The 26,378-nt window shown below is 37.3% G+C and overlaps 1 protein-coding gene across 6 annotated transcripts in view; it reads left to right on the top strand.

Moving 5' to 3' along the window:
- The window catches only part of Usp28 (ubiquitin specific peptidase 28), a 64,686-nt gene that overhangs the window by 20,858 nt on the left and 17,450 nt on the right, over nucleotides 1–26,378 (top strand). For 3 of the 6 annotated variants that reach the window (XM_071616713.1, XM_071616717.1, XM_071616716.1), the window contains exons 4-13: nucleotides 2,050–2,155; nucleotides 3,045–3,204; nucleotides 10,514–10,600; nucleotides 11,324–11,461; nucleotides 12,416–12,489; nucleotides 13,192–13,271; nucleotides 15,293–15,441; nucleotides 17,296–17,423; nucleotides 21,207–21,302; nucleotides 25,296–25,475. In XM_071616713.1, the coding sequence (XP_071472814.1) occupies nucleotides 2,050–2,155; nucleotides 3,045–3,204; nucleotides 10,514–10,600; nucleotides 11,324–11,461; nucleotides 12,416–12,489; nucleotides 13,192–13,271; nucleotides 15,293–15,441; nucleotides 17,296–17,423; nucleotides 21,207–21,302; nucleotides 25,296–25,475 (1,198 nt within the window). The remainder of the gene's footprint in view (nucleotides 1–2,049; nucleotides 2,156–3,044; nucleotides 3,205–10,513; nucleotides 10,601–11,323; nucleotides 11,462–12,415; nucleotides 12,490–13,191; nucleotides 13,272–15,292; nucleotides 15,442–17,295; nucleotides 17,424–21,206; nucleotides 21,303–25,295; nucleotides 25,476–26,378) is intronic. The other 3 variants (XM_027930610.2, XM_071616715.1, XM_071616714.1) reach the window with 3 other exon arrangements.

Raw genomic sequence — 26,378 nt, 5'->3', positions numbered from 1 at the left:
TTATTTTCTTTGTTCTTTTTCTTTCTTTTGGGTCCTGGGGATTGAACCCAGGGGTGCTTAACCACTAAGCTCCACATCCCAGCCCTCGCTATTGTTTATTTTGAGACAGGGTCTCTCCAAGATGCTGAGGCTGACCTCAAATGTGCATTTGTACCTTTTCAGGGACATGTTTTGCAAAAATTTCTCCTGTGGGTTGACTGCACTTTCTTCATGGTGTCCTTTGAAGCCTAAAGGTTTTATTTTTTATTTTTAATTTTCTTTAAATTTTTTGTATTGAACCCAGAGCTTTGCGCATGCTAGGCGGGCGCTCCACCACTGAGTCACTCCCCAGCCCCCAAAAGTTTTTTATGTTTTTATTGGGCCTGGGGATTGAACCCAGGGCCTTGTGCATGCTAGGCAAGCACTCTCCAACAAGCATATGCCATCATGCCTGGCATTTTTTTTTTAATTAGAGCATTATATTATACATAATAAGTTCATTTGGACAAAATCATACATGCATGGAATTTGATTTACTCCATTTTAGTCCTCAGTGTGCCCAAGTTCCCTTTCCCTCTTCCCTTCTGCTACTTTACTGATGATCTTTATGTTTATTGTATGCCAGGTAGCATGATCTTTTGTGTGTGTGTGTGTGTGTGTGTGTGTGTGTGTGTGTGGTACTGACCTATATCCCCAGCCCCCTTTTTTTGTGAGACAGGGCCTCACTGAGTTGTCCAGGCTGGCCTTGAACTTGTGAACTTTCTTCGTTAAGAAGCTGGGATACAGGTGTGCACCACTGTGCCTGGCACAGTTTTGATTAGTGCAGTTTTGTGTATCTATATGTACTGTCTTTCATTTTAGATTAAATGTTCTTCATTGCTGGTGTATAGAAATTAATTTAACCTTTTATACATTGGTCTGTTATTCACCTATTTTTTGTGGTGCTGGGGATTAAACCTAAAGTATTGTTCATGACAGGTAACCACTCTACCACTGAGCTAAATTTAGTCACTAATTAGAACTATTTTTTATAGATAATTTTGGGTTTCCCTTGTAGATTATTATCATCTGTGAATGATTATTGCTTTGCTTATTATCCAGTATGTATGTATGTATGTATTTAGTTAGTTAGTTAAGATGTCTCACTACATTGTTTAAGACTGGTCTTAAACTCCTTATCTCAAAGCAGTCCCATTTCAGATTCCTAAATAGCTGGAATTACAGGTATGTGCCACTGCACTTGGTTCAGTCTCTAAGTTCCTTTTGTACTAGTTAGGACTTCTAAAGCCATGATAAAAAGTGCCATAACAGATGGGCATGCTTGGGTGCACCCCTATACTTCCAGGATTACAAGTTCAAGGCCAGCCTCAGCAACTTAGTGAGGCCTAAATAACTTAACAAGACACTATCTCAAATTAAAAAAATGAAAAGGGCTCAGGATGTAGCTCAGTGGTAAAGTATACTGGATTCAATCCCTGATCCCACGAAAAAGGAGTGATAATCGAATTATTGAATTCTGTTTCTAATATTTTGGTTTTTTTGTCTCTGTGGTCATTTATGAGTTTGTAATTTTTTTTCTTACTGTTGTTGACAGGTTTTTATGTGTATACTATTATGCTAACTTCCTAAAATGAGTTGAATATTTTTTCCATTCTGAATAGTTAGTATGAATTGAAATAGTGTGACATTGAAAATCTTTTCCTTGAATGTTTTATATTTATTGAATTTTTTATGATGATAAATAGAGACTATGTGTTTAACTTACAGGTGTGGGATTTATTTCTCACTATGTGGAAAGACACTTTAGAAGAGGGTATTTGATTCCTACATTTTAATAGCTTATTTCTGTACTGTTGGCTAGTGTAAGGTTACAGTGTAGCATTTAAGTTATTCATTTGACTCTGGACAGAGTAATGAAATTGTTCTTACACAGATGAGCCATTGTAGGGACAGCTAGAGAGTATATCTGTTTGGGGAGTGTTTTTACCTTTTTTTTTTTTTTTAATACTGCAGACAGAAGGGCAGTTTTCTGAGTAGTGTGGACTAATTAAATTTCTATTTATTTTATAGAAGTGATAGACCTTACTCATGATAACAAAGATGATCTTCAGGCTGCCATTGCTTTGAGTCTGCTGGAGTCCCCGAAAATTCAAGCGGATGAAAGAGAGCTTAACAGGTTATTGCTTTAATTTATATTCTATGCTCCCCACATTTATGTGTAGGTCAGAGGCAAACAGCTCTGTGCGTGCCACTCAGGAATAATTCCACCAAATTCCTTTAATGGCACTTGAGTCAAATTGCTTTTAGGAGAAGCAGTGCACATTAGCGTGCTTTACCGTTTGGTTTACATTTAAAACCAAATGTGAGGAGGGTTTTTATACTCCAGTTGAAAGTTATCAGCCGTATGTCATGGTGCACACCTGTAATCCTAGGTGCTTAGGAGGTTGAAGCAGAAGAATCACAAATTCGAGGCAACCTCAGCAATTTAGTAAGACCCTGTCTCAAACAAAAGAAAGAAAAGAAATAAATGAAACTTAGTACTCAACTATCCTGCTTCAGAAGTGACTGGGGTATATATTGTGTGAATTGGTATTAATTTGATGATTGCTTGGTGCTGTTTACAGACATCCTTTTCCAGTGGTGGACTGTCATTTCTGAACATGCTTACCTTCTTGCACTGCTGAGTTGTTTCTTTCAGAGAAACATACCGCAGGGTGTTGTGTGCTGGGCAGTTTGGTGGCTCTTAGCTGTACCACACTTCTCTCTTTCCTCTTTCAATGGCAAGCACTTAGGGTGCTGTGATTAAAATGGAAAACGTTTAATAGTAACCATATGGTCCTTATTAGTCATAGTCCCTGTGATGGAAGGATTGAAGTTTCTGTTTAATCCTTGCTTTTCACCTACATTTTGTAGTTCCCATAGATACTATATAGCTGATAATTACCCAATAAGTAATTTTTCGGGCATTTTGAATGATTTATGAAAGGTCACCAGCATCCTCCATATACTATATTATTCTTTTAAGTATTTTCTTTTTTGATGTGTGGTATGTTGACACAATATAGGATGCATGAGGCAATCTCTGCAGAAATTAAACGCTCAAAGAGAAAACGCTGTGAAGTCTGGGGAGAAAACCCCAATCCCAATGACTGGAGGAGAGCTGATGGTTGGCCAGTTGGGCTGAAAAATGTTGGCAATACATGCTGGTTCAGTGCTGTCATTCAGGTATGATATTTTTAGAAGACAGCTGTGTCTTCTGGCAATACTTTTATGATTTATTAAACTGAAATGTGAGATATAACTTGAAAAAAAAATTAAAGCAGGTATGTAAAACTGGATAGTTTTTCCTGTGTTATTATTGTGTTTTGGTTGCTTTCATGTGTTTTGAATTTAGATGCTCTAAGTCTAAACTGGGCAATACTAAAAATGAAATCTAACCAGGAATGGTGCTACACACCTGTAATCCGAGCAACTGGGAAGTCTGAGGCAGGAGGATCATAGGTTTGGGGGCAGTCTGGGCAACTTATTGAGACACTTGTCTCAAAATCTTAAAAGGGCATGTAGCTATAGGTCAGTGGTAAAGCACCCTTAGGATCAGTTCAAACTTTGGAAAAAAATAAAAATAACAAGAAAGAAAAAAATGGTTGAACATGTATTGAATAAGTGTTTTGGGTCAGTAATAAGTGGCTACTGTATTACAGCAGAGTGAGCATAAACAAGGAGAAATAAGTTATTGAGAGGCTGTCTTGGGTAACCAGAGAGGAATTGAAGGCAGATTAGAGAAGGGAACTGGCAGAAGTTGTGAGAGAATTGAAGTAAAACATCTTTGAAGTGGTCATATCTGTATGCTTTGGTGAGCAATATCTGGAAGAGAGAGTTGGGTTTCTAGCTTGAGTAAGCCAGTGGATAAATAGTGCCATTTGACACTAGAGGAGAAATGATTTGTGTGTTAAGAGTGGATTTCAGGGCTGGGGATATAGCTCAGTTGGTACAGTGCTTGCCTAACATGCACAAGGCCTTGGGTTCAATCCCTAGCACCACACACACACACACACACACACACAAAAGTGAATTTCAGTTTTGGTTTAGACATGCTGAGTTTGAGGTATTCCTGTAAGACATCCATAGGGAGATACCATGTTGGCAGTTAACTGTGAACTCTAGTTGAGAAAAAAACTGTAGGTTGCAGATAGAGTTTTGGGAATCAATGCCTTATAGATTATAGTAAAACCAAGGGAGTAGATGCATGCACCTAGAGAGTAGAGGCTCTTCAGAAGTATCTCATGGTCATATTAAACTTAACATAGCTACTCCTGATACCTGTCTGCAGTTGTCTCCATCATGGTACATGGTATCTATCTAGCTGCTCAAGTCAGAAAAATAGAATCTTTTTGTTTTGCTTTTACATAGTACATTTTTCTTACAGTACACCTAGCCTTGTTTTAGGCACTGAGGAAATAACATTGAATAAAACAATAGTCCCTACTCTTATGGAGTTTACTTTTAAAAGAGTGGGACTCCAGGCTGGGAATATAGCTCAGTTGGTAGAGTACTTCTCTCACATGTGCAAGGCCATGGGTTCAATCCCCAACAACACAATCAATCAATCAATTTCTTTAAGGGGGGAAAAAAAGAGTGGGACCGCCCCCCTCCCCCCAAAAAAGAGTTGGAAGTTGTGTGTGGTGGCACATGCCTGTAATCTTAGCAAATGAGGCAGGAGAATCATAGGTTTGAGGCCACCCTCAAAAATCTAGCAAGACTATCTCAAAAAATAAAAGGACTGGTGATGTAACTTAGTGGTAGAGTGCCCCTGTGTTCAATTCCCAGTACTACAAAATAAATAAAAATTTAAAAAGTGAGGATGTGGGGATATACCTCAATGGCAGAGCACTTGCCTAGCATGCGCCAAACTCTGGGTTCAATCCCTAGTACTGCAGAAACAAAAAACAGCAAGAGACCACAAATAAAGCATGTGTGAAATGGTTTTAAGTGCTATAAAGACACAGGATGAGGTGAGGGTTTGAGAGAAGGTTCAGATACCAGGGAAGAGGTACTGTTTAAGTGGAGTGGACAGGGATGGCTTTTCTGTTTGGATGGGTGTTTGAGTAGTAGTCTGAAGGTGGTGGGGGAATGGGCTGCTTACCTAAAGAACATTCACATGGAGGGTACAGCAAGTAAAGTAACACAGGCTCAGGGGCTTGTTTAACATGTGAGGAAGAGCTAGAACTGGTGGTTAGTAGAGGAAGTAATGAGGTCAGGAAGCGGGGCAGTCAGGAGCTTGGGATCATGAGGAGGACTTGAGAATTGTGTATGAGATGGGAAAGTTTTGGAAGGCTGACATAGAGGACTGATACAAACCTATTTCTGCTTTAAAAGGATCATGGGCATCTGTGTTGAGAATAGACTGCCCAAATATAATGTGAAATTAGGAACATCGGTGAGTTCTTGTGGAGGGGGGCAGTGAGGGAGAGACTAACTAACCAACTCTACCAACTGAGCTATATCCCCAGCCTGGAGTCAGCCTTCACTCCTGTGAGAAATATTAAAAAGAGCCAGTAGACACAGGGGATAACAGAGTAAGGCTTCTAAGAAAGCATGAGAGCTCCAAGATTGAGAGTAGACAGGAAAAGATTGTTCTTACAATGGATTAGGTCAAGGGAGTAATAGGGGAAGGAAGAAGGAAGAAAGATGTCTACAAATTAAATTGAATTAAAGTAGTTTATATTAAATTTATTCATGTGTGAAATGGCTTGTATGTGGCAGGGTTGGTGCAGAGGTACTAGAAAATGAACCCAGGGATGCTTCACCACTGAGTAACAGACCCTGCCTTTTTTATTTTAACATAGGTTCTAAGTTGCTGAGGCTCACCTGGAATTTGCAGTCCTCCTGTCTTAGCTTCCTGAACAGCTGGGGTTGCAGGCATACTGCACTGTGTCCTATCATGGTCAGATTTTAAAAGGAGTGAAAATTTGAAATAGTTGTTGGAGGTGATGTGAAAACCAGTTGGCACTAGAGTACAATATGGATTGAGTATCCCTAATCCAAAAATTCAAAATCCAAAATTCAAAACTTTTTGAGCATTTCAGGACATTTTAGATTGAAGATTTTGGGATTGTAGATCCTTCAGCCTACAAAGTCTGCAGATATTCCAGAATTCAGAAAACCTAAAAATCTGGAACACTTCTGATCCCAGGCATAATTGATACTCAGCCTGTGGTAGAATTTTAAGAAATTTGAGAGTTTGTTTGAAGTTGTTGACTTTAAACAAACAGTGATATCACTGTGTCCTATTTTTATCAGGATTTTGCCTTAGCAACACTACGAAGCTTTTAAGTGGAAAATTCAATTCATTTAGGTTGAAGGATTTACTGGGTGCCTGATGAAAGGACTGTGGTGGGCCAGTCTGAGAATTTAATGAGGTTATTAAAAAGCATGGGATCAAAGTTAGATTGAGGGAGAAATAAAGACACTAAATAAAGAACTAATGGTTAAGGAGCAAGGACAAGATCAGTTTGCATGGATCCCTAGTAAAAGCAAGGAATAGGTGTCCTGTGGGTAATTGAACAAATGAGTAAGAAGATGCGTTGTGGACGGAGAGTTTTGGGGATTTTCTGAATATCTGATCTAAGAATTGCACATTTTCAGATGTTGACATATCCTGGTGTGTGGCCTTGAATGTGGAAGTAAAACTGGAGTGGAGGAATATGTCCCTATTGATAAGATTCTCATGAAACCTAGAGATCTCTGGGCTGTGTGAATGTACATGATTTCCCTTCACAAATAGTAGAACATCCTACCTTATGTCTAGCACTATTCTAGGCTCTTAAGATAATAGGAAGGAAACAAAATAAAAAATAGTTGTGCCTTTATTGAATTTCAATTCTCATGAGGTAAGATGAACAGACTAAAAAGTAGCCGAATGATCAACTAGTTAAATAAATGCCTATAATGTGTTAGATTGTGGCTGGTGCAATAGAAGAGCAGAATAAAGGAGATTGGAATTGTTGCAGAAGAGGAAGGAAAAATAGTAACTTGTTAGGTAGGTCTCACTGAGGGGATGAGATTGGAGCCAATGCTAGATACATAGGAGGTGAGGGAGAGAGTCATGTGTGATCAGGAGAAAAACATTCCAGGTAAGGGAATCCATACAGCAATAGCCCTAAGGTGGAAGTGGGCTTGGTGTGTTCATGCAACATCCAAGAATCCCAAGTTACTGGATGCTAAGAACAAAGGGGTGAATCTTACCAGATGATATATGGTAAGGTAGGAAGGTCCTGAACAGAAGAGTGGTTAACTCTGACCCAAGTGTTGAAAGACCTACTCTGGCTACTGTGGTGAGAGCAGAGTGAAGTCAGCAAGGATGCTAGGACAGAGATCCATTGCATTCCTCCATTGAGAGGTAATGATAGCATGGATCAGGCTAGCAGCCATGGAATTAGAAAATGGCTTGGATTATTGGTATATCATCTAAAGGCAGGGCTTCAGATGTCCCCATGGAGTGGATATTGACTGAAGTTGCCTAGGAAAATGCAGGACTTGGAGTAACAAGGAGAACTGTTACCAGATGTCAGTCTTCAGTAAATCAACTTAATTTTTGTCATTAGAGGTAATCAGAGGAATCTATGTGGCATTGAGTTGGTGGAGGGGAAGTTCTAGAGGCAGACTACACAGATTCAGGTGAGCAGCCATGGGGTTTCATTAGAAGTGGTTATAAATAGTATCCTAAGGTAGAGTCCAGCGGCCTTGGGACTTATTGGATGTGAATGCTTAAGAAAAGACAAAGAATCAAAGACTGGAGGAGGAGAAGAATGTAAATGATGCAAAAACACAGGAGAGTAAACCGATGTTGGAGAGAGAACTGTATTGATAATGGGTCATATTAGCTCATAGTTTTGTGGGTTTTTAAAGAGTAGTGATGATGTGGAACCATGTGGCCTATGGATAAGGCATCAGACTTCAGATCAGAAAATTGATGGTTCAGATCTCTTAGTAGTTTGGAGCAGTAGAAGTTTGGAGTGGTCATTTAGCTGAGCTTGGTGGTACATGCCTGTAATCTCCATGACTAGGGAGGCTGAATCAGGAGAATCTCAAGTTTCAGGCCAACCTGGGCAACTTAATGAGACTCTGTATCAAAATAAAAATTTTTAAACAAAGGGCTGGGGATGTAGCTTTATGGTAAAATTCCCCAGAGTTTTAGCCCCAGTACTGAAAAGAGGGGGTTGGGGGAGACAGTGGGGAATAATGATAGCCTCTTTAGGGAAAGCCAGATATTGGTGATGATGATGAGGTAGAGTGAGGTAGCTGAGACTGTAAAGCCATTTTCCTCATGTAGAACAGAAACTCTGGTGAGTGTGGTAGGGTTGCTGGCACAGTAGGGATATATACAATAGGGATGGAGATGTGTGTGTGGAGGGTGAGGTGGAAAGAAGAGAGAAACAGCGTGGTGAGGCTAGCTAGAACCACACAGCTGGCCTGGCCCCAGGTGGAACTGTGCTGGAGCAGCAGGGCTCAAATGTGCCTGCATTATTTTGGCTGCCGCCCATGAGGATGGTAAGAGGGTGAGGGCAGACAGAGAGCTAGTTGGTGAGCTCCAGTTAGATGTGCAGTTTTGATTCTTTGTCTGACATTAGGAAGCACACCTGAGGTTTTGGCATACTGAAAAATATCTTATTTAGTTCTGATTCCAAAGTTTCCTTACTATCTGCCAGGATGCTGCTTCAAGAGTTTCAGTGTTGCAGGCTGGAGGGGTTTTCATTTTAAGAGTATGCTGGAGTTAGAGATTACATTCACACAAGGGAATTTTTAAAATTAACTTAAAAAAATAGAAGAATATGTGATTTACAAATAATAAAAAGAGAATTCCTTTCCTCAGTCCTGTCAGCCAGACATGTCTAATGTTAAACTTTAAAAAATATTAATATTCTTAACAAAGCAGAAAGTAGCAAATTCTGCTGTACTCATCACCCTACTGTAGAGATGAGTATTATAGATCCCTGTGTTATTGAGTCCCAATTGCCACAACCTCCCTCCCTCACAGACATAACCATGCATGTATGTAGCCACAAAAAATATATAGTATTGTTTTTGGTTTTTGTTTTTAATTTTTTTTTTCAGTTGTAGATGGACACAATACCTTTATTTTATTTTTATGTGGTGCTGGCAATTGAACCCAGTTCCTCACACATGCTAGGCAAGCGCTCTACCCCTGAGCCACAAGTCCAGCCCCTATAGTATTGTTTTGTGTAATTAAACTTCACATAAGCAGTATTATACATTTTTCTGTTACTCTTTCACACAAAATATATTTCTGAGATTTATCCATGTTGATACACATAGCTCTTGTTCATTAGTTTTACTGCTGTATAGTCCATTTCATGAAAACAATTTTCTAAATGTTTATTTATTTTGGTGCTGGGGGTTGAACCTAGGGGCACCCCTGAATTATAGCTCCAGTCCCCCCAACTTTTTTTAAAATTTTTTATTCTGAGACAGGGTCTCATTAAGTAGCTAAGGGCCTCAAACTTGCAATCCTCCTATTTCAGCCTCCTGAGCTTCTGGGATTAACAAGTATGTGCCACTGTGGTCAGCTTCTACAGTTTTTTGCTTTTTTTTGGTGTGTGTGTGTGTGTGTGTTACTAGGAATTAAACCCAGGGATGCTTAGCCACTGAGCCACATCCCCAGCTCTCTTTTTTATTTTATCTAGAAACAGAGTCTTGCTGAGTTGACCCAAGGCTTCGCTAAATTGCTGAGGCTGGCTTTGACCTTGCCATCTTGCTGCCTCAGCCTCCTGAGCCACTGGGATTATAGGTGGGCACCACCATGCCCAGTACTACAATATTTTAATGACTACTTAATCATTTGTTGTATAAATGTAGTATAATTTATTTAATCTATTCCTCCTTATAGGCCTTAGGTTGTTTCTATATTTTTTTTAACCTTTAAGGGTTAACATTCTTGTTAATTTTTGTGTATATTCTATTATTTCCTTAGAAATAACAGAATAAGATTTGTTAGGTTGACACTTATACATAGTTTTATATATGAAAGTTTTATAAATGAAAGAAATAGGTGTATTTTATTTATATATTTATTTTTGCAGCAGTTATTTTGATTTTTTGGTGGGGGGTACAAAGGGGCTACCAGGAATTGAACTCAGGGGCACTTGACCACTGAATCACATCCCCAGCCCAAGTTTTTTTTCTTTTAAGCTGTAGATGGACACAATATCTTTATTTTATTTATTTATTTTTATGTGCTGCTGAGGATCAAACCCAGTGCCTTACACTTGCTAGGCAAGTGCTCTACCACTGAGATACAACTCCAGCCCTCCCCAGTCCTATTTTGTATTTTATTTAGATACAGGGTCTCACCGAGTTGCTTAGTGCCTCACTTTTTGCTGAGGCTGGCTTTAAACTTGCAATCCTTCTGCCTCAGCCTTCTGAGACGCTGGGATTACAGATATGCACCTCCGTGCCTGGCTGCAGCAGTTATTTTGAATGAAAGGCTATGGATTCATTTCCTTCTTTCTTTTAGTCTCTCTTTCAGTTGCCTGAATTTCGAAGACTTGTTCTCAGCTATAATCTTCCACAAAATGTTCTTGAAAAATGCCGAAGCCACACGGTAAGCTTCTCCTGAGGAGTTTCCTTATCTCATTTAGCTCCTTTCATCCTAAAGCCTTTTAAATTTTTGACTAAAGATGATGACCATAATTCTCTTTGGCTCTTGCTAATATTTGTTTTCATTTCTAAGTGACTGTTTTCCTTATTTGTAATAAGAAATAAGGATTTGCAAAAATAGTAAATTAAGTAGGAATGAAGTTAGAAACACTTCCAGGAAAGTGTGGTAAGCCACCTGCTAGCCTCAGCAGTGCTTCCTGGGATGGGGACACTCAGAACACCTATTTTATGTGTAGTGTCCTTCCCTCTGCCATTGACTGCTCAGGTCAAACAATGCAGAATAGACAACCCAGTGAAGAGGCTTGGACCTTCTTAGAAGAGATTTTAGTCTGCTCTTGCCATAGGGCGTAGTCTCCTCCCAGCCATTTAAACCTTGCCTGGATTTCTCCTTAGTGTAATCCAGTCTTCTGACAGAGGGAAAGCAGAAGCTTCAGAAAATGGATGTATCTGTCTTTCCAACAATATTATCTCTTTGGCTTCTATATGATTATTCTTCAGTTTCGAGTTAAACCTGTAGGCAAGTCCTTATTAGAATCTCTGTGACGTAGTTTGAGGCCTGAGACTCTGACCTAGAACTAGGTAAATACGAATTAGAGGTTATTTAGAACTCTTTTCTTTATATTTTTTAATTTTCCAAGAAAGATACATATGGCTGTATTTTCTGTAGGAAAAGAGAAATATCGTCTTTATGCAAGAGCTTCAGTATTTGTTTGCTCTGATGATGGGATCAAATCGAAAATTTGTAGACCCTTCTGCTGCCCTGGATCTGCTAAAGGGAGCATTCCGATCCTCAGAGGAACAACAGGTACTAACTAGGAACCTTGTTCTCATTTTGTCTGAAGATCTCCAGTTAGAAGTCATGTCCTATTACTGTTACCATGACATTGCTTATTTCAAATGTGTGACAAGTTGTGAACATGACTAAGCAGCACTATGGGTGCTAGTTTTTGTATTTATTTTGCTCACAGAACAGGTGGTAAGAATGCACCTGGGAGACAGAAAGATGAAGAGAATGTGTTTTATGTAGGGGGTTGTTTGCAGTTCTTAAGGGAAAAAGAAGTAAAAAAAAGAATAGTAGATTTACTCAGAGATTGAAGCAAAAGGAAGGAGGTTGAAAAATATCTAAAAGTGAGCGATAGCAAAGGGTGACTGAGAAAAGTGACCCTGTACCTTTGTTTTAGGATGCCCCAGATAGAAATGCTATTTTTAAAATCATCTACACCTGAGGTTAGTAGCTTTTCTGAGCACTCTTTTTTTTTAAGATATTAATATTTTCCTTTCACACCTCCTAATAAAAAGCAGAACTGTCACTATTTGATCAGCTTCTTCGTCACATACATTTAAAAACTTTTTTTCCTGCAGCTACATAGCATTCTCAAAACATTGTATAAAAGTTGCCTTTCTCTGTTCCAATCTCACGTTGTTCTGGAATACTACAGTCTGTTCTTTGAGCCTTTAAAAAAAAGCCTAGTTAGAAGATTTCGTTTGTTTTTTCTTTGTCAAAATCAGATGCCGCTGGAAGTGGTAGAATTCCAGTATCCTAGGCACAGTTTAGTCAGAGGTTGCTTCATGCATCTTCTGTTTTGTCTCTGGTCGCTGGGTTCTCCTTATTTCTATATTTTTGTGACATTTGGCCCTAAAAAATAAATGCCTTCCTAGTAGTAGAATCTTAATTCATTGGGGGGATTAAGGGCAAGCTTTCATTTCCCTAAGTATACTGTTGCATCTAACGCTTATGCAATTTGTGCCTCTCTTATAGCAAGATGTGAGTGAATTCACACACAAGCTCCTGGATTGGTTGGAGGACGCATTCCAGCTGGCTGTTAATGTTAAGTGAGTGTTGAGGGTCTGTACATCCTTCCAACTCACAGTGGCCACTGAGAATACTGATATGGGGGAAAAATCATTCTTTTCAAGTAGAAATCGCTGCTGTTGTTTTGTTTTTGTTTTTACCAAGCCTCGTAGGATAACCGCTGAACTTTTTCTTACGTATCCCTATCGCTTAGGCTTTCCTCCTCTGTGAATATAGACAATCCCATTAACCTACAACTTTTTTACTAAAGGGCCCTAACTGATACCTTTTATAGGCACAGTTATAACCTGTGCCTATAAAATGTATCTCAAAAAAGGTAAACCATGCTGCATAGGAGCTCATTCTTACTCTATACTACTTCTGTACTTTGTATACATCTGTCGTTGAACATAGGTACAGATATATATGTGTGTATACATATGTATACACACACACACACATAGTGCATACAAATACATATATTTGTCTGCATGTGTGACTCCCTTAATAGACTTTTTTAAAGCTCCTTAAGGCCAGGGATCGTGCCTTATTGTCTTTGTGTCTTCAGTGCAGTGCCAAGCATATTGTTCAATAAATGTTTCAGCTGAGCTAATTCATTATTTATTGTAGAATATACCTGGGCTGGTTCTTTGTGATTGATAAAAATGCACTACTTTTGTTTTTGAATGATGCTTGGGTTTTATGTAGCACAATAATTCAGAATTGTCTTCCTTTTTAAAAAGCAGCAACCCTAGGAACAAATCTGAAAATCCCATGGTGCAGCTATTCTATGGTACTTTCCTGACTGAAGGGGTTCGTGAAGGTAAATTTTCTGCCTCAGATGTTAATTCTAGACCTGTTACCATATCCTTATAATTCTGTCCTCTTAATGAGGTAGTGTAATAAATAGACTTGAAAGTCAGAGAAACCTAGGTCTGCATATTGGTTTTGCCTCTTAGTGTCTATGGAATTATGGAATTATGTGAGCTCCTGGTTCCTCAATCTCTTTAACTGTAAAGCGGGCACAATCCTTATAGTTGTTATATTAAATTGTTTAATATTTGCACAGTCCAATTTAGCATTAATATCAGATGCACAGTGATCTTAATTCCATTTTCTCTGTTGATATTTCTGATATAATATTTAATCTCAAAAAGTTATATTACGTTAAACTTCCAGAAATACTCATCAACTCTGGAGGCTTGCCTGCTGCATGCTGGACACATAATGTTTATTCTTTTTTTTTTTTTTAACCAGGGAGAACTTTAAAGGCATACAAATAGAGCAGTATCAAAAAGCCCCTTGAATTCAATAGCTGCATTAGCCCACAGCTAGTCATTCTACATCTAACCCCGTTCTACTTTTACTCTGATAGTCTTTTTATTTTTAAATCAATCAGTCAATCAATCTATTTATTTGGAATTGAACCCAGAAACTTTATGCTTGGTAAGTGTGCACTCAGTCACTGAGTTACCTCTAGCCCTTGATAATGTTTTAAAATAGAACCCATTTACTTCTCCCAAAAGTAGCATTTTAAAAAATATCAGATATCTAGTCAGTATTTAAATTCCCAATTCATTCATTTATTGATTGATTGTGGTACTGGGGATTGAACTAAGACACTCTACCACTGAGCTGTACCCCCTACCCCTTTTTATTTTTTAATTTTATTTTGGGAAGTCAGTACTGGGAATTTAACTCAGGGGGCACTCAACCCCTGAGCCACATCCCCAGCTCTGTTTTGTATTTTAATTAGAAACTAGTCTCACTGAGTTCCTTGGTGCCTTGTAATTGCTGAGGCTGGCTTTGAACTTGTGATCCTCATTAGCCTCCAAAGGAGCTGGGATTACTGGTGTGCAGTACTGCTCTTGGACCCTTTTTATTTTTTGAGACAGGATCTCACTAAGTTGCCCATGCTGGCCTTGAGCTTGCAATCCTCCTGCCTAAATCTGAATCTCTGGGATTACAAATGTGAGCAACCACTCTTGGCTTTCATTGCATAATTTTTTAAGAAAAGTTTATATTTGTTTTTGTTCAGTCAAGATCCAAATGTGATTGATTGGATGTCTTAAGTCTCCTTTCAATATCTATAGACTGCCTCCATTTTTTTTTCCTTGAAATATATGTTTTGGAGAAACTTGTTGGCATATAATTTTTCCCAGAGCCTGAAATTTTACTGTTTGCATTCCCGTGATACATTGATTGATTGATTGATTGATTGATTGATTTTTTAAAAAATAAATATCAGCGGAATGCATTATAATTCTTATTACACATATACAGCACAATTTTTCATATCTCTGGTTGTACATAAAGTATGTTGACACCAATTCGTGTTTTCATACATGTACTTTGGATGGTGATGTCTATCACATTTTCACCGTCCTTTCTAATCCCTTGCCCTCTTCTTTTCCCTCCCACCCCTCTGCCTTATCTAGAGTTCCTCTATTCCTCCCATACTCCCCCTCCCTACCCCACTATGAATCAGTTTCCTCCCTTGATACACTTAACACTGTCTTTTACTCTTGTAAATTGATAGTTGGATCTAGATCTTTGGACTCGGTCAGGTAAGGGTACTCCTGGCAAGACTTAATTCACAAGTGGTAGGATAGTCTTTGATATAGATAGGCATATCTGTTCGTTTTTGCCTTGGCAGCAATTGTTGATTGTCCAGGTCTGGGTCCACTGGCACATTAGAGGTTGCCCACCAGGCTGAAGTGCACTACTAACCAGAACTTGGAAGGCTGCTAAATTTAAGAAATTACTGTCTGTCTGGAGCCAGAAAGTAGTTTTTACCTAGTTGTCCGTGATGGCGTTTAAAAAGCTGTTTCTCTTTTTGCCTAGGAAAGCCCTTTTGTAACAATGAGACCTTTGGCCAGTATCCCCTCCAGGTAAACGGTTATCACAACTTACACGAATGTTTGGAAGGGGCCATGGTGGAGGGTGACATTGAGCTTCTTCCTTCTGAGCATTCTGTGAAGTATGGACAAGAGGTAAGGTGCATAGTTTTACTTGCTTTGTTGATGACAAAACCAATTAATTGTAGGACTGAACATGTAGGCAAGCTAGTTTCCTATCACATATTAAGTAACTTTACACTGAATAGAGTTTGAATTTGTCTTAAGTCTCTCATCATTGATGTGAGTCAGTGATTCTCAGTGCTTTGATAAATAAATTCTTCACTAAAACTATGAATTTGAGTTAATCATGTAAAGGTTATATGCTGCTTCTGATATTTTAAGTATGATCAAGTTTCTCTCTTTTTGTTGAAGCCTACCTGTACCTGAGTAGGGAGAACCCACTGCCTCCATATTTTCGGAGGGTAAAAGTACAGTGATTAACTCCTATGGTATGCCATTTAGAATATTTTCCCTATTATGGTATTTATTGTTCTCAATTGTAAATTCTGCCTTTGCGTTTACAATTTTTTAAATTTAACTTTTATTTATTTATGTGGGGTTTTTGTTTTTGTTTTTTGGTGGGTTGGAAAGAAAGTGGGAGCAGGAGTAATTAATATTTTACATTTCCAATGGAGTAAGAATTATTTGTAGCATGATTGTCAACACAACATAGTTTGCCTCCAAAAATTGTGAGGCAAAATTGTGGCTTGTACAAGAGTCCAACTCAGGAATTACTGTAGGGGAAAGAAGGCGCTTTCTTGAACTCTAGGGAACCTAACATTAGCCTTCACGTATTCTCATTAAGCTGCCTTGAAACTCTTGAGAAAGCACTGTCTCTCCAGCCTTCAAAGGAAAGAAGTTCTACCGGAGGCCTAGCATCTTTGTAAGCCTGATGCATTTTCTTACACAAGAGAGGGAGTGGCCACTAGCTACTCAGGCCTCAATATTCAAGACCTGAAATATTATGCTTATTTATTTTTAGATTTAACCCTGAGGTAGTCAGTCTTGTCTGGATGCACCTTGTAGTGCCAACAGAGCAACTGAAGGGGGAACACTGTTTGTACCATTAACAAAATGATGGTTTTGAAGCTGTTCATAGGAACCTTTGCCATATAGGTGAATTAAACAGAAATGCCTTTCCTCCCTAGGATTAGTGATAGTTGAACTTTTTAAGTCAGTGTTTTTCTTCCTTGAAACTCTAGGTAACAGCTACCCTACCATTTTAGATCAACTTGATTGTGTGTGTGTGTGTGTGTGTGTGTGTTACTAGAATTGAACCCAGATCCTTGAACATACTAAAAGCAAGCACTCCACCACTAAGTTACATTCCCAACCCTTCACTTGCTTTCTTATGAGACATCTGTACATTGGAATTTAGAGTTGTTTTTTCCCCTTCAGAATCTTGAGGAATCAAAATCATGAAGCTATTTCAAGTTTCCTTTTTAGACATAAAGGGAATTCAAATTATGGATAATAGAGTATAAATAGTGTTTAATATATGTATAATATTAGTCTTCTTAGATGATTCCTGCAGTTATCTCCTTAGTTGTATGCTGTTTAGATCATTATTTCCAATTCTTTGATTAGGCTGTTTTCTTCAGCTTTTGAACCTTGTTTTTTAATATTGATTGACTCATTTAATGAAAGAATTGTATAGATGCTTGGTCAATTCATATACTCAGGGCAGTTATTTCTAAGAGTGTTGGTTGAATAAAATGCTGTTGACTGGCTAGTGTTTGGAATCTTGAGAACTGTTTAATCATATTCTCTTAGAGCATGATTCTAAGTGTTTATTTTCCTTTAATATTGGGGATAAAAAATGTTAGTAAGAGCTTGATTTGAATAATTCTATATCACAAGAATAAAGTTTGATTAGGGATATTTTAAATTTATTGCTGTTGCCTAAAATTAGTGTTACTTTTTCTCATATTCCACCCCGGAACATAGCGTTGGTTTACAAAACTACCTCCAGTGTTGACCTTTGAACTTTCCAGATTTGAGTTCAATCAGTCCCTTGGGCAGCCAGAGAAAATTCATAATAAGCTGGAATTTCCTCAGATTATTTATATGGACAGGTAAGTTTCTGGTTGATTGTCTCCTGATGTAATGCAACAGTAGAAATGAGCATGTAGTCTTTTGTGGTCTTGATAATTTGCAAATTTGGATGTGGTGGATCTGGGTTGGGGCCTAGGCATTTTCATTTCTAACAAGCTTCCAAGGTAATGTAAATAATGGTTCTGATCTCTGGACCAAGATTTAAGTTGCTAGACTGCAGGTGAAAGTCCTACTGTTTTGGCAGTAAGGAACCTTATATGGAGTAGCCATAGTATAGTTCTTTTTCTTCTGAATACTATCTGTATTCCTGGAGTGGTGATAGAGGGACTCCTAGAGAAACTTAAATTACAATTTTAATCTCTTTACAGTCTGATTTAATGAGGTACAGTTGACATCCCCAAAGTCACCATTCTTTGGCGTATTTCCAGTATATTTTTGTTTTTGTTTTTGTGGTGCTGAGGATTGAACCCAGGGTCTTATGGATGCAAGGTGAGCACTCTATCAACTGAGCTATATCCCCAGCCCCACCAATATGTTTTGACAAATATAAATAATCAAATAACCACCATCATAATCATGATAGAGAACCTTTCTATAACTTAGAATATCCCCTCTGCCCCTTTGTAGTCAGTTCCTTTCTCCCACCTCCAGGCTTTGTCAACCACTTTTTTTCTGAAGCTATAATTTTGCCATTTCCAGAGTGTTGTATTTAGTATGTACTCTATTATGGCTATATTCTTTTCCTTAGGATAATGCTTTTGGATTTACCTATGTTGCATATACCAATAGTTCATTCCTTTATTTGTTAATTTTTTAGTGCTAGGGATTGAACTCAGGGCCTTGCACAGCCAAGTATATGCTCTTCCTCTGAGATACACCCCCAGCCCCTGTTTAATAATGTTCTATTGTATATATGCACCACAATTTTTTTCTATTCACCAGATATATTGGTTGATATTTCAAATGTATGCAGTTTTAGGCTATTATGAATAAAGCTGCCATGAGCATTAACATACAGGCTTTAGTGTAGTTTTTAATTATCTTGAATAAAATATCTAGGCGTGGATGTTGATGGGTTATATGTAAAGTGTACATTTCTCTTTTTAAGAAATTATTGTACTGTTTCCTAAAGTGATTATGTAATTTCATGTTCCCACCAGTAGACTATGAGAGCTCCAATTTGCCAAATCTTCACCAGTGCTTGGAATTAAGTCTTTTTAATTCTAGCTATTCTAGATGTGTAGAAATATTGTATTTTTCATTTGCTTTATAATTTCCTTATAAGTAATTATATTGAGCATTGTTGGGGGGGTGCTGGGGATTGAACTCAGGCCTTTGTGCATGTGAGGCAAGCACTTTACCAACTGAGCTATATCCCCAGATGTTGAGCATTTTGTTGTGCTTAATTAATAGTCATGTATGTGTGTGGTTTGGGTTTGTTTGTTTGTTTGTTTGTGATGTCTTCACATCTTTTGTCTACTGTACAGTTGGGTCAGTTGTCTTAGTACTGAATTGTAAGAGTTCTTTACTATTTTGGTTAGAAATCCAAATATTTTTTCCTCTCTGCTCGTCTGTTTTATTACCAGTGTCTTGAAGAGTGGAAGTTAGGATTTTGATGTAGTCTAGTGTATCATTTTTTTTTTTTTAAGTTAGTACTCTTTATGTTCAAGAAATTCTTGCAAGGTCACAAAGATGGTCTGATTTTTTTTCTCCTAGGAATTTTGTTTTAGCTTTCATATGATGTCTACAGCTCATTTAGATTTTATTTTTATATATATATTATGAGATAAGGGGGTTTTGGAGAGGGATGGAAGCATGTATTTCTGATGTCTGTTTTGTCTACGGTTTGATCTTATTTCAATGCAACATTGTCTTGATTAAAGTAGCTCTGTGGTTTTGTTTGTTTGTTTTTTTCTGGTTTTTAAAAAAATTTTGTTCAAGAGGTTCTGTTTTAAATCTTTTTTTAATTTGTTCTTTTTAGATATTCATGACAGTAGAGTGACATGTACAATATGTCAAATTAATTATTCTAATTAGGATCCTATTCTGTGGTTGTACATAATGTGGAGTTCATATATGAACATAGGAAAGTTACGTCTTATTCATTCTACTGTCTTTCCTGTTCCCTTCATCCCTTCCTTCCCCACATTCCCCTTTGTCTAATTCACTGAACTTCTGTTGTATGTTAGCACCCACATATCAGAGAGAACATTCGACCTTTGATTCTTTGGGATTGGCTTATTTTACTTAGCATGATGGTCTCCAGATCCATGTCTTAAATCTTGATATTAGGTAGTATCAAAGTAGTTTTGCCTGTTCTGACTGTATTTCTGTATAAGCTTTTTCAGCCTGCCAGTTTCTACCTAATTATTATTAGGATTTTCATTTGGATTGTATTGCACCTATGGATATATTTGAAGATAAATAAATAACATTAAGTCCTTCAATTCATAAACATGACATAGTTAGCTCCATTTAGCTCAACAGTTAAATTTACCCCTAAATAAATCATGCTTTTGATGTTGTGATAATATATATATTTTTTAATTTCACTTTTTATTTGTCCCCTCCTCACCCCCAGTACTAGGGATTGGATCCAGGGATGCTCTCCTACTGAGCTACATCCCTGGTTCTTTTTATTTTTGAGACAGGGTCTTGCCGAGTTGCTGGGGTTGGCCTTGAACTTAGTGTCTTCCTGCCTCCCTAGTCACTGAGATTACAGGCATGTGCTGCCATGACTGCCTTCTATTTGTTCTTTCTTTCTTCATTTATTTATTTATTTTTGTCATTGTATATGGACAGCATGCCTTTATTTGTTTATTTTTTATGTAGTGCTGAGGATCAAACCCATTGCCTCACACATGCTAGGCAAGTGCTCTGCCACTGAGCTACAGCCTCAGTCCCCCATTTGTTCTTCATGAGCATACTGAAATGCAGTTGAGTTTTTTATATTTTTTAATTAAATGGACATTGTATTCTTTGGCCTTAGTAAACTCACTATTCTGATTTTTAAAAATTCCTTGAAATATTTTACATAGACAGTTATGTCATCTGCAAATAAAGGCAGCTTTACTTCTTTCTTTACTATTTATACTTTTATTTCTTTCTCTTGCTTTATTATACTGGCTATTTCCTCAGTAAATAAATTGAATAGATGTGATGAGAGTGGTCATCCTTGCCTTGTGCCTAATCTTAGGGCAGATGTGCCTGTCTTTCACTATTAAGCATGGTATTAGCTATGCGTTTTTCTTTTTCTTCTTTTTTGTACCAGGGTTGCTTAGCCACTGAGCCACATCCCTAGCCCTTTTTATCTTTTATTTTGAGACTGCGTCTTGCTGAGTTGCTGAGGCTATCTTTGAACCTCAATCCTCCTATCTCAGCCTCCTGAGCTGCTGAGATTACAGTTGTGTGCCACAATGCCTGGTTAGTTGTACATTTTTCATAGATGTCCTTTATCTTATTAAAGGAGTTTTCTTGTTTCTCGAGTATTTGTTTATTGTTGTGTTATAATTATACACAGTAGTGGGATTCATTGTGTCATTTTTGTACATGCATATAACGTAATTTGATCAGTCTGAATCCCTGGTACCTTCCTTTTCCCTGTCATTCATCCTCCTCTTATCTGCTTGCTCTACTTACTGATCTCCCTTCTGGTATTATTATTTTAATTAGTGCATCATAACTTTATATATATGGTATATTCATACATGGACATAGTACTATTTGGTAGATTTCCTTTCATTTCTTAACATTACAGAGGGTTTGTGTCATTAATTGTGTTTGTGGGATTATCATTTGCTTAGGTACATGTACAGGAGCAAGGAGCTTATTCGAAATAAGAGAGAGAGTATTCGAAAGTTGAAGGAGGAAATAAAAGTTCTGCAGCAAAAATTGGAAAGGTAAGTTTGTGATACTTTTGTGCTTGGAAATAAATATTGAAGAGTAGAATACGAAGATAGGGTAATTGTTTATATTTGAAAGTTAATTTAGAATTTAAGTAATAACTAGGTATTCCATAAAATAGCTAAGATTCTTTTCCCCCCTAAGGGTGAAGTAAACCTTTTGGACCCACTAATATTATCCATGGGTAAAATATAGTTCCAGAGGACTTAAATGACCAAAAGTCACAAGTTAGTTATTGGTAGTATACTTAGGGCAACCCATGTTCTCATTTTATGTATATATAGCTTTCCACTTTTTCTACTCCCTCTGCTGTCTTTACAAACATAAGAGAAGCAACTGTCACATTGCTCCATTTCACTTGTCTAGGGACAGCAGTTTCTAAAGTATCCAAAAAAGGAAAAATAATGCTGTTTTACCTAGAGTGGTGCTGATTAAAAGGGCTAATATAAATTTATGATTCATACAAGGTTCTTTCCTTTATGGAGGAATCTTTGCTTTTTTTAATTTAGTATTGACTTTTAGTGGAATCACCCTGATTTTCTTATGAGTATTGAATGCAGTTTCCTTCTAGTCTAGGTAGATTCCATTGTCTTTGTATTTTCAAAGGAAATCCCATACACTGTTAGTGGCTTTCCCCCTTCATCTATTTAACCATTTGTCTCCTCCCACTGTCCTACTTCTACTCACTTCATTGATTAAGCATTCCTTTCCCTGAGAGGTAGCACTTTTTATCCCAGGCCCACAGCAGATTCTGCACCCCTCACCTTCCTTTCATCCAGGAAGAACTTTTCCAGTATGTATTTGTCTGAATAGAGACTTACACTGAATATTACCTCCTCCTCAAATACTGTCCTGGTAGTTTTTGATTTATAGGACTTCAAGTATGGCAGTAATTTATTTTAGTGTGTTAATGATACTCTGCAATACTAATAGTTTTTAAAAATTATCATTTTTTTAAATATTTATTTTTTGTTGTAGTTGGACACAATACCTTTATTTTATTTATTTATTTTTATGTGGTGCTGAGAATCGAACCCAGGGCCTTGCATGTGCTAGGCAAGCACTGTACTGCTGAGCCACAACCCCAACCTTTAAAATTATTTTTATAGGACAAAATATGCTTGATATTTTATAACATAGGAGGAACCAGGAACTGATAAAGCATCTGGTTTATTCCGATTTTTTTTTTCTTTTTAAATAAAAAGGAGTCTTATTGCTTTGCTTGCAAAGAAGAAACAGAGGACTTCTGTCAGAGAGTCTGTGATTCTGCCCATTAGAGGGAAGAAGGGGTTTTTAAAGAAGTGATTTCACGTGTTCCCTATCCAAAGTTGTAATTCACTTGTTAATTTGGGAGATAGTCATTTCTCACTGGTGCCATCCCTGAATTATTTAGATTTTAAAATAGAGTACAGGAACATTTTTCTTAATATAATATTACTATTGTTTTCTTAGTATAATATTACTATTAAAATAGACTTTCAATTTCAGGGTTTTGTTTTGTTTTTGTTTTTGTTTTTCTTGGCAGAACTGGGGATTAAGTGTAGGAGCACTCTACCACTGAACTACATCCCCAGCCCCTTTTTATTTTTTAAGACAGTGTCTCACCAAGTTGCTGGCCTTGAACTTGAGGTCTCCTACCTTAGCTTTCTGAGTTTCTGGGGTTATAGGTGTGCACCACTGTGTCTGGCTAGATAATTTCGTTATTACAATGTTTTATTATTATTATTATTATTATTATTATTATTGTAATAATTGTATTAGAGGTCTATGACTTTTAAGGTTTGTTGTGTACTTTTTTATATTTGCATTTTTTAAAACCAGGGGTATAGATTACTTTTATTGTTGAAGAGTAAAAATTTTAGGGCTGGGGATATAGTTCTGTAGGTAGAGTGCTTTTCTCACATGCACAGGACCCTAGATTCAATCCCCAGCACCACACACACACACACACACACACACACGTTTACCATTTTTCTCTAAGATTATCTTGATATAATATTGAAAATAAGATTCCTGGTATACAATATAGTTACCTTTTTTCAGGTAACTTTTGCTCTGATTCTGCTAACCATAACAGGTACTGCATTGTATGAAGTTGGCCCTAAAAATTGTCTAAAGGAATATAGTAGAAGAACATAAAAATAATTATGTCATAAAATTAAAAACAATTTCTTAGAGAAGATTTTTCACTGGTGTGTTATATAAGTACTGTAATTACACACCTGTAATCCCAGTGACTTGGGAGGCTGAGGCAGGAGGATCTCAAGTTCAAGGCCACCTCAGCAATTTGGTGTGGCCCTGTCTAAAAATAAAAAATAAAAAGGGATGGGGTTGTATCCAGGGTTGCCCCTGGTACAATGCCCAGTACCACCCAAAAAGAAGAAAAGAAAAAGCAACAAATTTAGGAAGAATTAAAGATGTAAAATGATGGCTTATAATTTTATAATGATTACTAATGCTGTATTGTATATGAAGTTCAGAAGACAAGCAGAGTTTAGAGAATCTGATAATAGCAGAAGTGATGGCAAGGAAATATGTCTAAGAAATAGAGCAGTTCTCCAAGGATCTTCTACCTTTACATATTTGAGATCCTTTTCAATTAAAGCAGTATTTCTCTTTGGCAGGCAGATTCTATTTCTTCTTTTTTTTTATTATTTTTAGTTGTTCAAAACATTACAAAGCTCTTGACGTATCATATTTCATACATTTGATTCAAGCAGATTATAATTAGTGAAGATGAAGAGGTATGATTGATCTCTTTCTGCCTTTGCTAAGATAGCCTTTGCAGTCTGTCCTCTAATATGTGGTTGACTTTGAGTTGCACTGTCCTTTATTTTCCAGTAGTATTTTCATTTTATAATGTCCAATTTGGGTTTAGAAACAGACAGTTTTCTACCTGTTTCGTACTTGTTACTTTCTTCTACTGTATTTAGGGAAGAAAACTGTGAAGTGACTATTCTTTTGTAAAATGGAAACCCAGAGTTATGAAGATTACCTATGGGAACCAGTCAGGTTGATTATCATACCATTCAAACTCTTATCTACTTTAGTGAACTTAAGAATTCATTAAACTATATCTCTTTAGTGAGTCTAAAGTAATATGCTAATAATGGTAGAATATTAGATATTAATGTATTTATTATTTTGCTCACATACTTGCGAAAATTATTATTTATATAGAAATCTTCAATAATTTAGCCTGGCCTGTGCCATTGAATGAGTGTATGAATAATAGGGTACTTAAGATGCTACATAAGAGCCATTTGCCAGTTTTCTTAGTCTCTGGTCTTTATCAGTACATCATTCTAATTTCTAGACTTCTTTCTTGTATTTTTCTCAATTGTGAAATAGTTGGTCCAAAGGGCAACAAAGAAAAAAACCCTTGAGTGGTAGTTCACTAGAATTATTTTTCAGATTTGAGTACTAGTAACTAGTACTCAAATGTATAGTTACTAGATAATCTGATAATAGCAGAAGTGATGGCAAGGAAATATGTCATACCTCTTCATCTTCACTAATTTAAAGAAGAAATAAAATCTGCCTGCCAAAGAGAAATACTGCTTTAATTGAAAAGGATCTCAAATATGTAAAGGTAGAAGATCCTTGGAGAACTGCTCTATTTCTTAGACATATTTCCTTGCCATCACTTCTGCTATTATCAGATTATCTAGTAACATATATATTTTCTGTTAAAAAATGATTTATTTTTATGACCAGATCTTAAATGCAAAATGACAGCAAGAAAAGGCATATTTGGCGTGATTTTGATTATGATTTGAAATGTTTCCTACCAGATAGAAAACATTCAATTGTTACATTTTTACTTTCATTGAAAATTTAACTCTATAGATTGTTCAAGTAACCTATGAAATATTGTATGCCTATAGGAATAAACTTTTCTACTGACCCTCCACATGATAGACCTTTTGGCAGCAAGTCTTAAAAACACAAAACTTGGGCAGTGGAGTACCATTGTCTTTGCCTCTTAGGTATGTGAAATATGGCTCGGGCCCCACTCGGTTTCCACTTCCAGACATGCTGAAATACGTTATTGAATTTGCCAGTACAAAACCTGCTTCAGAGAGCTGTCCATTGCAAAATGACACATGTATGAGGTTACCACTTCCTTCAATGCACTGCCCGGTTTCTGACCTGACATCTAAGGAAAGGTAATGAAAACAAATTTTTAAAAATGGTATGTATTGATTTTTCTGGTTTAATTTAACTATGCACCAGCTTTCCATCTAATGAGCAACTCACTCCACCAGAGCTCAAGGAGCTGTAAGATTTTCCCTACTGTTGCTTGAGTGACAGTGTTCGTAATTCCCTCCAGTGCACTTATCTTGCCCCAGGATGGGTGGGATAGTTCCAGAAGTTTCTTCCTATCTGGGAATATGTTCGTACTCTTCAAAGACTATCTTGCTGGGAGCCAGCTGCCACTAAAGACCTTTCTCCCGAAGGTTAACCTCTGTTCTTCCAAAATCTCTTTATTTTCCCATCTACTGTGAAGTTAGTAGGGCTAAGTAAACATCAAGGAAAGAGATGTATTCATGAGTAGAGAATTAAAACATGAGACAGACTGGTTAGGAATTGAAGAGGACAGCTAAATGCAGTGGTGTGTGCCTGTAATCTCTGCATCTCCAGAGGCCAAAGCCAGAAGATCAAAAATTTGAGTCATGTTTCCACAATTTAGCAAGACCCTATCTCACAAGGGCTGAGGATGTAGCTCCGTGGTAGAATACCTCTGGATTCAATCCCTAGTACTGCCCTATCCCCCTCAAAAAGAAAGAGAAAGGAAGGAAGGGAGGGAGGAAAGGAGGGAGGGAGGAAGGAAGGAATTGAAGAGGACAGACTAGCGGGTCGTGTGTGTGTATATATTGAAGAAACAGGGAGGCCATGTCAGAATGGCCTTCTAATTGTATAATAATCTTTATAATTTAAAGGAGCCAGTAGGGTCAGCCTGGATCACATTTGATATGTGTGTGTCATGGCTAATTAAAATATTAGTATTCATTTTTTCCAAAAATGACTTTAATATAAAAAAAACTAATCATTCTCCCTAACCCTCCATA

This window comes from Marmota flaviventris, chromosome 9 (assembly GCF_047511675.1).
Source record: "Marmota flaviventris isolate mMarFla1 chromosome 9, mMarFla1.hap1, whole genome shotgun sequence".
NCBI lineage: Eukaryota > Metazoa > Chordata > Mammalia > Rodentia > Sciuridae > Marmota > Marmota flaviventris.
This window is presented reverse-complemented; position numbering and strand designations above follow the sequence as displayed.